Source organism: Artemia sp. Qi Xiang Cuo, chromosome 4 (assembly GCF_049724085.1).
Source record: "Artemia sp. Qi Xiang Cuo chromosome 4, ASM4972408v1, whole genome shotgun sequence".
NCBI classification, from domain to species: Eukaryota; Metazoa; Arthropoda; class Branchiopoda; order Anostraca; family Artemiidae; genus Artemia; species Artemia sp. Qi Xiang Cuo.
The window spans coordinates 28345147-28357660 of NC_142797.1; the positions used below are offsets into that span (position 1 = coordinate 28345147).

A 12514-nucleotide genomic window follows, 5' to 3' on the forward strand; every position below is an offset into this window, starting at 1 on the left:
AAAAAAAGACATTCAGTTTGAGACCAATAATAATTTTTCAGCTGACTAAGATTTACAGGTGGGCCATAACCTCATTTTGACAAAGTCCTTTACACATTTTAAACTAACGGAGCCGAAGTGTCTTTACGAAAAACCAACCTTCAGTTTATGATCAATAGTAATTTCCAACTGACTAGGATTAATAGATGCGCCATAACCTCATTTTGACAAAGCCTTTACACCTTTAAATTACCAGAACCGAAGTGTCTTTACAAAAAACATACTTTCAGTTTGTGATCAATATCAATTTGTCGACTGACTTTCATTTTCAATTTTGGCAACCTTAAGGGCTCGTGCATAAAATTAGATATAAGCAAATTAAAATTATCATTTTCCAGCACAGTAAGGAAAATAAAAGTCCAACTTCTGGAGAATGGTAAATATTTTAATAATACTGGAAATAATTGAGCCAGGAGATACATTTTTCATGTTAGAGTCTGGACGTTCCTTAAAACAAGCGAATGGTTGGAGACAAACTTGATTTAAATGCTAAAAAAAAAAATACAATTCTACTCGTCATAAACAGTCAAAATAGATAAATAATTTTGAAATGAGCAAGATCTGAAGAATACAAATCTTATTTACGATCAAAAAGAAAAAAAAGAAAAAGAGAAAAACAGAAACCTACAGCATCGACAGAAAGGAGTTATTGAGCTAGAATTCTGCATCTTCTTTCGAGAATCCAATATTTCTTTCAGAATACTCTTGTATCACCCAAAAATTGAGACATCAAAAGTACCAGTACAGTAAGGAAAATTAAAATACAAGTTCTGGAGAGTAGTAATATTTTAATAATTGCTAAAAAAAAATTATACAAAGATGACTACAAAAAGTGCAAACCAATCCCAAAGTGTAATCCAGGATTGGGACGGTCACCTTTCATAACTCTTCTAGGCCAGCAGTAATTCAACTCCACTCTAGCAACTTCTGCAAGTTTCAAAGCAATGCCAATTCCAAAGGATAACCTAAAGTTTTCAGCTAAAATCCCCATGTTCTCCTTAAAATCTGAGCCAAGTTTGAAGTTACCAATATTTCCAGCGGTTGCAAAGAAATGAGATCGAAATCTGTCACTTAGCCCACTTTTTCCTCGAAGAAACGGGAGTGGGGCAAACAGATGCGCACCAGCTGCCCAATAGGTCTGAAAGGAAATGAAATAAGAGTCACCTATGGGTGCGTTCAAAAAGCATTTTCTCGTTAATGACAATCACTTAGTTATTATTTGTACTCAAAACACCCGAGAAGAAACATCTTGATTCATTCTTATCAAACAGATCGTGGTAACGAACTGGAGGTAAGAAGCAACTCGGACCAGAGGAAACACCCCAAAGAGACAAGAGATGTTAATGAAAATCACACCGTCAGATAAGATAAGATTTATTTCAAAAATGAACTATCACTAGCCTTTAAAGGCTGAATTCGCATTCTGAGTCATATAACAAATAATAATTCTGATACAATAACATTAAGAGACAATAAAGCCTTCTGAGACAATAACAAAAAAAAAACATACGAAGTCAAATCGAATAAACAGATCAAGATTATGAGGTCAGGTAAAAGATAGAAGATAAAATTCTGAAGTAAAACAAAAGTTCGAACATAAAATTAAAATAAAAAGTTAGGAGACACTTGCTACACTGGCAATACAAGAAATTGGATATGTACGAATTAAAAACTATTTATTATGTCAGTAAAAAAAGGAGATAAAGGATTATTTGTATCGCAAGGTAGTAAAAGGAATTAGAGGTAAGGCGGTGATAGGCTGGGACACACTTTGTGGAGGAAGATTTCTTTCAGGTGCATGGTATTCAGGGAAAAGGTTCGCGGTACGGGGGTTCAGAAGTGCCGACCTATCAAAACGAAGGCATAATTGTTTCTTCTGCGCTCGGGGGTCTCTAGTTTTGAAATATTTAACAAATGCAAATATGGTACCTTGCATGCAAATATGGTACCTTGCCCTCTTTGAAAATGATTCTTAGAGCTCTCTTTTGGACGTTTTCAATCTTTTGTGTTGCTTCATTTGAGAGACCAGGGTGCCACACAGGACAAGCATACTCTACTTTGGGACGCACAAAAGAAATGTATACTTGTAGTAAATGTCATTGCGGGCAACTGAATTTGTTTGAAAGTTTAAGGAGGGAAAGCAAGGAGTTTGCTTGTCGTTGGATATTATTTAAGTGGGTATCCCATTTCAAATTAGAAGAAATTGTAAGACCAATGAGTTTAAGAGATGTAACAGAGGTTTCAGGACGACTAGGAGCAAGAAAAAGGGGAGGGGATTTAAGGAAACTTGCTGAGACTATTGCGTGTTTAGAAGGGTTAACTGCCATGTCAAGGGAAGAGGCCTCACAGGAATATCTTGGAGTATGCCCATTGGGTTGCTAAAGATATTTTTATGACATATCTCTAAAACTGCCAAGTCATTGACAAATTTCCACCTATTGTCATAAAGGGTTGAAAGGCTGTTAATCATAAGAGAAAAAAGGAGAGGGCCTAGAATAGTCCCCTGAGGAATGCCATTAAATATGGGGAGATGATCTGAGAAACAATTTAGATATTTAACTGCTTGAGATTTCTTAGAGAGAAAAGAGGCATCAAGCTTAACCAGGAAAGTTCCAATGTGGAATTCATTTATAAGTTTATCTATGAGTAATTGTTAACCAAATCGAAAGCTTTTTGAAGATCAATAGAAATCCGATTAAGCCAAGTGTTAGGTTTTTCAAGTAATTTACCCATGGTATCAACAAGATGGATCAGGTAATGAGATCAGGATTTGAGATTATCAAACTGTCTAAGATCAACGAGGGGGGGGGGATCTTAATCTTAAGCCAGTCTACGAGAAAACTTTCATAAAATTCTGAAAAAATTGAGGTGAGGGTAATAGGATGAATGCCATCAAAGCCAAGCTTCCCCATTTTTATTTTGATTGGGGTAATAAAGCCATGTTTCCAATATTGAGGGAACTGTCCGGATTTGGTAGTCTAATTAAACACGGTAGATAGGGGCTTTGAAAGGCAATCACTGAAAGCTTTAATAAGAGGAACAGGAATATCTAAAGGAAAATGCTTGATCGTTTTAGTTTTTCTTTTTTTTCCCCAACATCAAGTGAAGGTATATGAGGGAATGAAAAAAAAGGGAACATCTGGAAATACCTAAGATAGTGGTGGGAGACTCTTGACAATAGAAGAGAGAAACTTATTGAGGTCATTAGCTGTGGTCTTTGGAGGTTCATTTATATTAAAATTTAGTTGTTCTTGACTCTTGCCGGTAAGTTTTTTAATTTCAGAGTACCAATTCTTTGGTTGATCATGGCACTAGTTTTTAATTTAATTTTTATAGTTGGCTCGGGCAACTTTTCTAATTTGACCTTTTAATTCCTTTCTTAATTTATTTGCTTCAGCTAAATTACCCCTTTTAAATAATTTTTTTTTGTGCGGATTAGCATTTTTATGTGATTATTTATGTAAGGTTTATCACTGGAGCATTTTCTGAATTGTTTTTTTCTGGGAAGCCTAATGAGTAGAAATCAATTAGTTTTTTGGGAAAAATCAAAATTTTATCATCAAGGTTATTAGAATTATAAAAGTCTGACCAACTTTCACTGGTCAGCCATGAACCAAAAGAAAAAAGGCCTGTGTGACTGAGGGGACGGCAAACCTCCATGGAGGTAGTAAAAGAATGTTCAATGGCTGAAGAGGGGGAAAAAAGAAGACAATAGTGGTAACTGCCTCCTAATGGTGGTAGCGCTTGTGGGGGGACTGTAATATTTACTCGTATTTGAACAAATAACATCCAGATAGGTGTTACCTTTTGTTGTAGGTATTTAAAACCAGTTGTTTAATATTAAGGGAGGTACAGATAGAGTCCATCCTCAGGTCATTCGCATCACCAAGTAAGAAAATACCAGCGTTGGGATACTTTGATAACACAGTCAGCACTTATCAGCAATTGTTGCATAAATTTGCGTTTTTGGTCAATATTTTGGTTAGGGGAATGATAAAAGAGGGCGATTAGAATTTAATTGAAGATTAAGTACTTTTGGTCTAAGGCTCAGCCGCAAGATTTCATCATAATCTGATAAGTTGGGGGTGGGGATGAGTTTAGGTTGGAGGTTATCTTGGACGAAAATAATATACCACCCCCTTTTTTCCCGAAAGGGTGATCGAGAGGGCGAAGTTTTATAAACTGAGTATAATTGCTGTTTTTAGGAAATCTGGGTTCTGGGACTGAACCTATGTCACAGCTATGACATTGATTTTATAAATTTCAGAGATACCCTCGAGTTCAGCAATCTTGTCAAAATTCAGGCTATCAGCATTTGTAAGTAGGAAAGTTGGAAATTTAAAACGATTTGGCATCCAGCATATCAGAGAACCCTACTAGACAGGTTTCAAGCTCCTATCTATAAAAATGTGGAATTTAGTTTTTCTGACAAGAAAAAAGATCAAAGATGTCTTTTTATTTGTTTTGTGTCCCCAAAGATGACAATCGTATCGAATCAATGGGCCCAGCAGATCGGAAGAGGGCTGATTTGAACGGAAATCCAAAGATCTAGTGCCTTTTTGAAGCATCGAAAAAGGTTGGAGGGCAACTAACCTTTCCTATGCCCCTTTTCCCCGAAGACATCCGATCACAACAACTAAGCCTCTGGAGATGACATGACCCCCCACAGACCTAGAGAAAGGGCATAGAGAAATCTATGCAATTTGCCCGTTCTTTAGATAAAGTGTTTGTTATTGGGCAATCTACAGAAATTTTTCAGGGAGGGGATTTTCCGCGGGGAGAATTTTATGTTGGGACTGAAGTTTCCGGGGAAAATTCTCAAAGGGAAATTTTACACGGGGGGAAAAGGAATTTCCTGGTATGATTTGAAAAACAATCATAAATTAAATTGAAAAATAAAACTTTTTTTCAACTGATAAAAGGAGCAACACTAGAACGAAAAACAAACAGAAATTGTTCCGTATACGAGGGTGGCTGCCTCTTCTTCATCCCGTGCTCTTTGAGCAAAGTTTGAGTTTTTGTCCAAATTCTTTAAAAAGGGCTCCTGAAATACTAGGGCAGTTAAATTTGAATGAGATGGATTTTTAAAGAACTTTAAGGCTTTATTGTAAAGAGCAGAGTATGAGGAAGGGGCAGCCCCCCCCCCCATAAGTAGAGAAGCGACTACAATACTGGCCCTTTTTACTTATCATGTGCATATAAGTGGCTATGTGTGTTGTTATTTAAATTCTTTGAGTGAGTGTTATAATAAGTAATTAGTAAAGCGATAATAACGACCGATTTATGAAACGCACGGCGAATCATCCCCGACACACACTAGCAGAAATTAAATAATACTGATTCATTTTTTTACAAACAAAACGGCAAACTAACCATTTGAATCATAGCTAACCTGTAACATCAGTTCACACATACTATAAACTTATATTCAAGATCAAAGTTAAATAATTTGCTGTTTAAGCCTTTTTTACTCCCCAAAATGTTTAACTTTCAGATTATAAGTCAGCGAAAAACAAAAAGGAAATTATCTACCTTTAATCATCTGTACCACGTTAAAAATCGAAACAAATTACGGAAAAAAAATCAAAAACAAATTATGGGCCCATATTACTTCACAAATATTTATTCCATACTATCTCATATTCAGCTGATCCTAGGCAACTAAACTTTCCCTTGACGTCTCTGCTCCCTTTCCCTGTTAAGACGCAATTATACAAAGATTTATAGTTTCGCCATTTTGAAAATCTGTCAACAGCTATCTTCCCAGTAAGAGGAAACCCGAGAATTGACGTCCCTAGATTTCCACCAAGGTCAATGAAAAAAAAAAAAAAAATGAAACTTATCCTGGATACATGCTTATTTAAATTTCAATCCGAAGCTCTTTTTTTTAGATATTTACCAATGTCAAGATACATGGGATTATCATTCTTTAATAGTACGTCATTCTTCCTTAGTGTGAAAAAATAGACAGTCATAGACTTCATTTCGTTTAGCTTTGGCAATACTAGACATTGGAAAGGAAAAAATTTGTAATTTATATAGACACCTAAGAACAGCAAAACTATAGCCCATAGAAAATATCAAAGGAAACAATCGGACAGTATTACACCCTGTGATTTTGAAGAAAGTATTTATAGCTTAAAACAGCTCAAATTTGAAGCTTTATCAGAAGCAAAGATTTACACATCTATGCTTGATGCGGCTTGCCTCGTATTAAAATGGTGTTGTCCACGAACTTATAAGAATCACCAGCCACTTGCGCTTCAGTAAGAAAAGAGCATGACTGTAAAGAAAACAAACCGATGGTCCTGAAGCAAAACATAGTATGTAGCTCTTGCTGTACTAATGGCTTCCAGTTTTCGCCACAACTAGTACCGTAGGATTTTCAAAAATTTTCTTTTAGACTAATGTTGCACTATATCTCTTACAAAAATTTACACTTTATCTAATACTACAAATCTACAATATAAAATTCCGAAAGCAAATCGGATAAGAAAATATATTGCAAATAGTGTTTGATCTCCACTGAAGTTTTTATATAGAGGATTTTGAGGTAACTTACTATATACGTGAGGCTAAAATCGAAATATGAGTATCCTAAAACGTTCATCAAAATTGATTTTCAGTTTTCAAGTTTGTTTCCTTTGTTTGTTCAAAGCTTGTTAGTTACAAAACTAATATTCAAAAATAGTACTTGAAGCAAAATAAAGCAAGTATATATTTCAGACCTTGTGATCCAGTACTTGTTTTGAGTGTAGAAATGTATCAGAGGGCGCAAATGCATCAGAGGGTGGTGTCCTTGGCACCACATTGTGCCCCATGAGCTGATATGGCATCAGATCATAATTTCAAGATAGCCATTTTAATCAAAGTATCAAAAAACAAAGTTATGCAAATAGTGATTCAAGACAGAAATTTTATAATGCAATTTATAAGAGCTGGTTTTGATACACTTCATCAAAATAACAATCATACAAGAGCTTTTCCTCTGTGTAATTGAAAGTCCCAAGAGGGAACAAGAAATAGAAGCCTGTTACCCCCCCCCCCCCTACCACCAATTTTGCACATATAGATACATTGCATCTCGCTCGACTCTTGATCCTTTACGGATCATTAAGGAAGAGATCATACGAGACAATTTTTTTCGAAATATATTTAGCTTTGTGATTAACAGACCATCATTACAATTTAGTAGTAGTCCTAAGTGAAAATGGCAAGTGCTAATTCCAGAATTGATATTCTTTCGTCATTTTCAGAGACGAGCCATCACAAAACCACCCTACTATCCTTTGTAGTATCAGGCTTCCTTGTGGGTTCATTGCAACGGATCGGAATTTCCAACTAGTCATTTTAATGAAAAATTTTTAATACTGTAAATATACAAATAAAGAAAGATACTTCAAAGGGGAGTTTTAGAACAAATCCAGTCATATTATATTAAATAATACAAGGATTTCTAGTCTGCACAATAAAGGCTATAAGGAGGATTAAAAAATCTAAGTTACCTGTTCCCCCCCTCCGACCAACCTCAAACATGTACAAAAAATGGCATCTCCGTTGATTCTTTGTCATTTATGGATCCTTTATAAGGAGGTCATAAATAGCTAAATATTAATGTTATTTACCATAATTAAATATGAAACAAAGTAGGCCGATGCACAGAAATATTTTATGAAGCTAGCTTTTTCTCGGTTAAAAAACAGTTATAGAATACCTCAGCGCCAATAGAGTTCCCGTCAGAATGAGGACCAACGCCTCTCATTTCAAAACCTCTAACATTCACAGGCCCTCCAAGAAAATGTCGGTCCTGTAGTGCGTAGGTCTTACCATTTGGTAAAGATTGTAAGTGTCCAGCAATGGCTCCTGCTTGAAAAACCTGGAAGATTAAAAATTGGTTCGTTCTTTCCAATTCGGCAATTCGAACTAATAGAAAAGAAAATTCATAAGAACATTTATCATGGGTGAACAATTATCTATTAATGCATATATTAATACACCATATTAATGCACAAATTATCTAGCGGAACAAACTATTTACCACCAATTCAGCTCTCTAAAACATCAAAATACTCGAGAATGACATAGAGGTGAACAGTTTTACTCAAGTGCTCTGTTTTCCAGCTTTTGCTTTGGCCACTTTCCGTAGTGGCATAATTGGGGCTTCCTATCTCTCACTTTACCCATTGTAAAATATTTGTAATCTACAATCATCTTGATTGGAATAAAGTATTAAAATGAAGAGCTGAATGTTTACTAAAACTGGTCAAGGGACTCGATTACTGAGTGTCCTGAGAACCGTTTCTCATGCCATCATTTTTTGAAGTTTGCTTATGTCTTGAGTATGAAGAACTTTCTGAAGGTCAGGTTAAAATGAATTTAGTCAAGTTGGTACCTAAAAAACTACTTAGCGTTTGACGCAAAAACAGATCATCATTTCGTTTTTATTAATCCTTGTTTATCCTGAATATCCTGAATATCCTTTTGACTCCTTTTTATAAAGGAGTCAAATCCTTTTTGTCGTTTTTGTAAAGTCAAGATTTAGACTCGACCAGAACGGTCAGGTCTCTTTTTAAATATAATTTCGATTCTTTATCAAGAACAGATGTCCCGAATAAATTGCGATTAAACATTAAGGTTTGAACTGTATTTATCTTTGAAAGATCGCTAAAGTTTTCTTTTTATTTAGAAGAGTGGTTTTCCAAGAGTTCTTGAAAAGTATTTTTAATCATACATCAGGATACCTATACGTTTTCACATAGTTTTTTGTCATAATTCACGAAAATATTATATATTCATATAATTGATATAGCCTAATTGGTTTTAAATTTTTTAATTATTTATTTATAATATGTCCATTTTTTATATAATTGATTTTATAACCAACAAATTTATCATCAGGTAAAGGGATACTCTGATCTTCAAGAGAAAACCAATCCTCGCCCTTTGTGTCGGTGTGGCTTTAGACTTCACACAGCCTACAAAGATTTTCAGCCGAAGATCTAATTACAGCTACATTTACAACTATGGTTTCGTGTCCCTATAAATTTTTCTAAGTAAGCATGCCAAAAACCCTGTGTAATTTAAATATTAAGTTATGGGCACAACCAGAAATCCAAAACGATCAGAAAGGAAGCTCTGGAAATGCTTTTAAGACTGAAATTTTACTCTCAACATGGTTCAGTTTATAGTATTTTTTCAAACCAATCAAATCTATTAGCTATCATCAGGAACTAGAAGTAGCTAATGCCCATGCTCAGCTGCTCTGAACACAGTTATTAAGGCTGAGCAATCAAATTATTCTTATAAAATAGTGGTTGGCTAATATATTTGAGAACGTAGAGAATCACGACACTGGCTGGCTTTAACCTTCAAACGACACTAAAATCTAAACACAGGAATAATTTTTCATATCTTTTGAATGTTTTTTTTTGGTGTCTGAGGCTAGATAGATAAAGCTCCCTTTGTCTTTTTCTCACTTCATCCTCTTTTTTTTTATTTTAACTGATTTGTTTGTCTTAATGTTGTTCAGATTTTTAATCCTTTGCAGACTATAGCAGCTGGACATTGTTGTATTTTTTTGTAAGTTTAAATAAATCCCATACTTTAAAGATCAGGCTTAGCTTTTTTTATAATCGTAATATAAGATTCGTTTTTTTTTTATTTTCCAAAGTAATTCCTGTCAAATAGCAAGAGACCTTTCCAAAAAAAGAAGCTAACAAAGGCATGACAAATCTTATGACAGGATAAGGCAACTCCCAAATATACCCTTCGCTATATTAACTTCAATACGAAGCAAGTGTTTTCATTATAAAACTTGAAAGCTTAAATGGCGCAATGGATAGTACATTGGATTTCTAATCGATAGGTCGCAGATTCAATTCCTTCCACAGGCAATTTTTACACATTGTCAATTTAAAGTCGAAACAAAATCTCTATTAATATCTAATTGACAGACACCATTTATGATGAACTATATCGATCCTTTATATAACTACCACTGCAGCCTTGACTAGGCCACCGCTGCAACCGGGATAATATCTCTTCTTATGTTAAGATTACAAACAGAAAAACCCTATGGCTTTCTCTTATTTGGAATTGTAAGAGACGAACTTCAAAATGATAGAATTATTTTTTTATTTATTTCAAAGTATAATATTATTGTAATGAAAACCTCACAGATGGATCTTTGGCCTTTGTTTAAAAAAACAAAACATATTAAAAACTACTTGACTAACATCATTTATGATGAACTGTATCGATCCTTTATGTAAAAAAAATTGCCGAAAATCCTATAGATGAGTGACGTCGTAATAAGTTACAATGGTTAATACGAAATGTATCAAAAACGAGTGTCGAATTTGTTTTGGTTCTGAAACACAAAAGAATTTGACAAGTGCTTGCAATTGTAGAGAAAGCATAAAATATGTCCACAGAAGCTGCCTGATCAACTGGCTAAAAATATCAAAACTGGATTACTGTAATATTTTTCGGTTTTGATTATGGATTCTGGAAAGTCTTGGTACAATCAAACAAGATGGAAATGAAATATTGGTCTTGAAAGCTATTTGTCCTAAGTTAGAAATGGTAAGGACTGTCAAAGTAAAGGCTGTCACAGTAAATGGTGTCAAAGTATAGGCGATCTTTAAAATCAATGGACGGTGGTTTTATGAACGGTGCTTTTATGAACCATAGATAATCAGGCAGCAAAGTCAGTTGTTGTTGCAGCCAAGGGACAGAAAGTTTCCTATATATGGAAACTGGTTTCGGGCAAGGCGGTTCTAATGGTGTACTTTTGTTTTGACGTGGCCCTATTTTTAGGAGTTATGGGTTATTATATTTCTTAACATTGGACGTGATCATCTCTTAACAGGTTGCTAGCTACCGCAGCAACCCGGATCTTTAATATAACACTAATTTTCCTAAAAAACAACAAACAGGAAAAAGCCTATGGCTTTTTCTTATTCGGAATAGTAAGAGAAAAGAAACTCAGAGAATCAGGCAGCTAATTAACTCCAATATGTCCCATGCTCTATTCTTTAATAATTTTCCGCTGTCTCTACAGCTATGATACCGATGGAACTTACATAATCCCTTTTTATAATTACTAGGTTGCTAGCTACTGCTGCAACCTGGAATCAATATTTCAGTCACGCGGGGTAAAGTTCACTCTTTACTATACTTTGTCAAAAAAACGCAGTTTTTTGTCGAAATTCCTTTTTTTTGTTCTTGTTCTTCAAGCCAAGGGACGGTAAGTTTCCTACATAAAGGTTTCAGACAAGGCGGTTCTAACAGTGTACTTCTTGTTTTGATCTGACTCAATCTTTAGGAGTTATGGGTTATTTTTGTTTTTGCTATGGGGCGTGATACCTACCGCTGCAACCCAGATTTGAACCTTGCCTGGGGCAGCTTTTTCCGTTAATTTTCTAGAAAAGTAAGGTTTTATTACAAACTTTCAGTCTCCAAGTAATATTCAGCTATTATATGCTTTACTATTCGTTCTTTACTTTAACTTTTAATGTAATATTACCTTGTCGAAAGATAAGTGCGTACAAATATTGCATTCACTTATTACTTAATATATGGTTACTACCTACGATTTTGACGTCAATCATCAAAATTGGCAATAAAAATGCAGTTTTTAGTGGAAAAAATAATTCGATTTAAAATAAAACAACTTATTTACAAATGACACTAGATCTAGTAATTTCCTTTAAAATGAGCCATTGAACAACTCTCTACGATGTTCCGACGCCAAGCTATCTGTGGAAAAGAAAAAAGAAAAAAAAGATGCCGTTTAGGCAAAATGCTGTAGTATGTGTCACTTTTCTTGATTTTCAAAACAATATATTTCCCTTGTTGTTTCAAGCCAAGGGACAGAATGTTTCCTGTTTCCGGTTCTAATGATGTACTTTTTGGTTTGATCTAAGTCTATAGGAGTTGTGGGTTATTATATTTCTTAACATTGGACGTGATCGTCTCTTGCTAGGTTGCTAGCTACCGCTGCAAACCGGATCAGTTTGTTTTCATTAAAATATGTTAATAAAATTTTTATACGCAGAAAACATTTGCAGTAATAACAATAATCCTAGTAATTTTCAGAATTACAAGTATTTCAATTATTTGTAATTTTTAAACTTGGTATGGCTGTTGTTGGGATTCGTTTACATGAACAAAAAAAGCAAGCATAAGGGAGATTTTTTTTTTACCATTTGGGTTTATGTCATATGATGAAATAAACGAAGTCCCAGAGTCATTAAAGCTTATAAATATTTCGTTTTATCATTTCAATGGGCCGAGGTTGCAACCTGCCCGTCATTCCTGTCCAGAGCACACTTATACATAATACACAATCATGCTTTAAAATTTGGATAAAATTAAAACTTTGCTTTTAGGAAAGTTTGAGATGGATAAAAACCTCGAATTAGGCCAATAAATACAGAACTCAAAAGAGTAAACTGTGTTAAAAATACAGACA

General features: G+C 34.6%; 1 protein-coding gene across 2 annotated transcripts in view; it reads right to left on the bottom strand.

Annotated features, from left to right (window-relative positions):
- Nucleotides 1-807: 807 nt before the first annotated feature.
- The window catches only part of LOC148952961 (sorting and assembly machinery component 50 homolog), a 46928-nt gene continuing 35221 nt past the window's right edge, over nucleotides 808-12514 (bottom strand). For both annotated transcript variants that reach the window (XM_089087483.1, XM_089087484.1), the window contains exons 8-9: nucleotides 7754-7915; nucleotides 808-1177 (exon numbers count right to left, since the gene is read on the bottom strand). In XM_089087483.1, the coding sequence (XP_088943609.1) occupies nucleotides 863-1177; nucleotides 7754-7915 (477 nt within the window). In that variant the 3' untranslated portion in view covers nucleotides 808-862. The remainder of the gene's footprint in view (nucleotides 1178-7753; nucleotides 7916-12514) is intronic.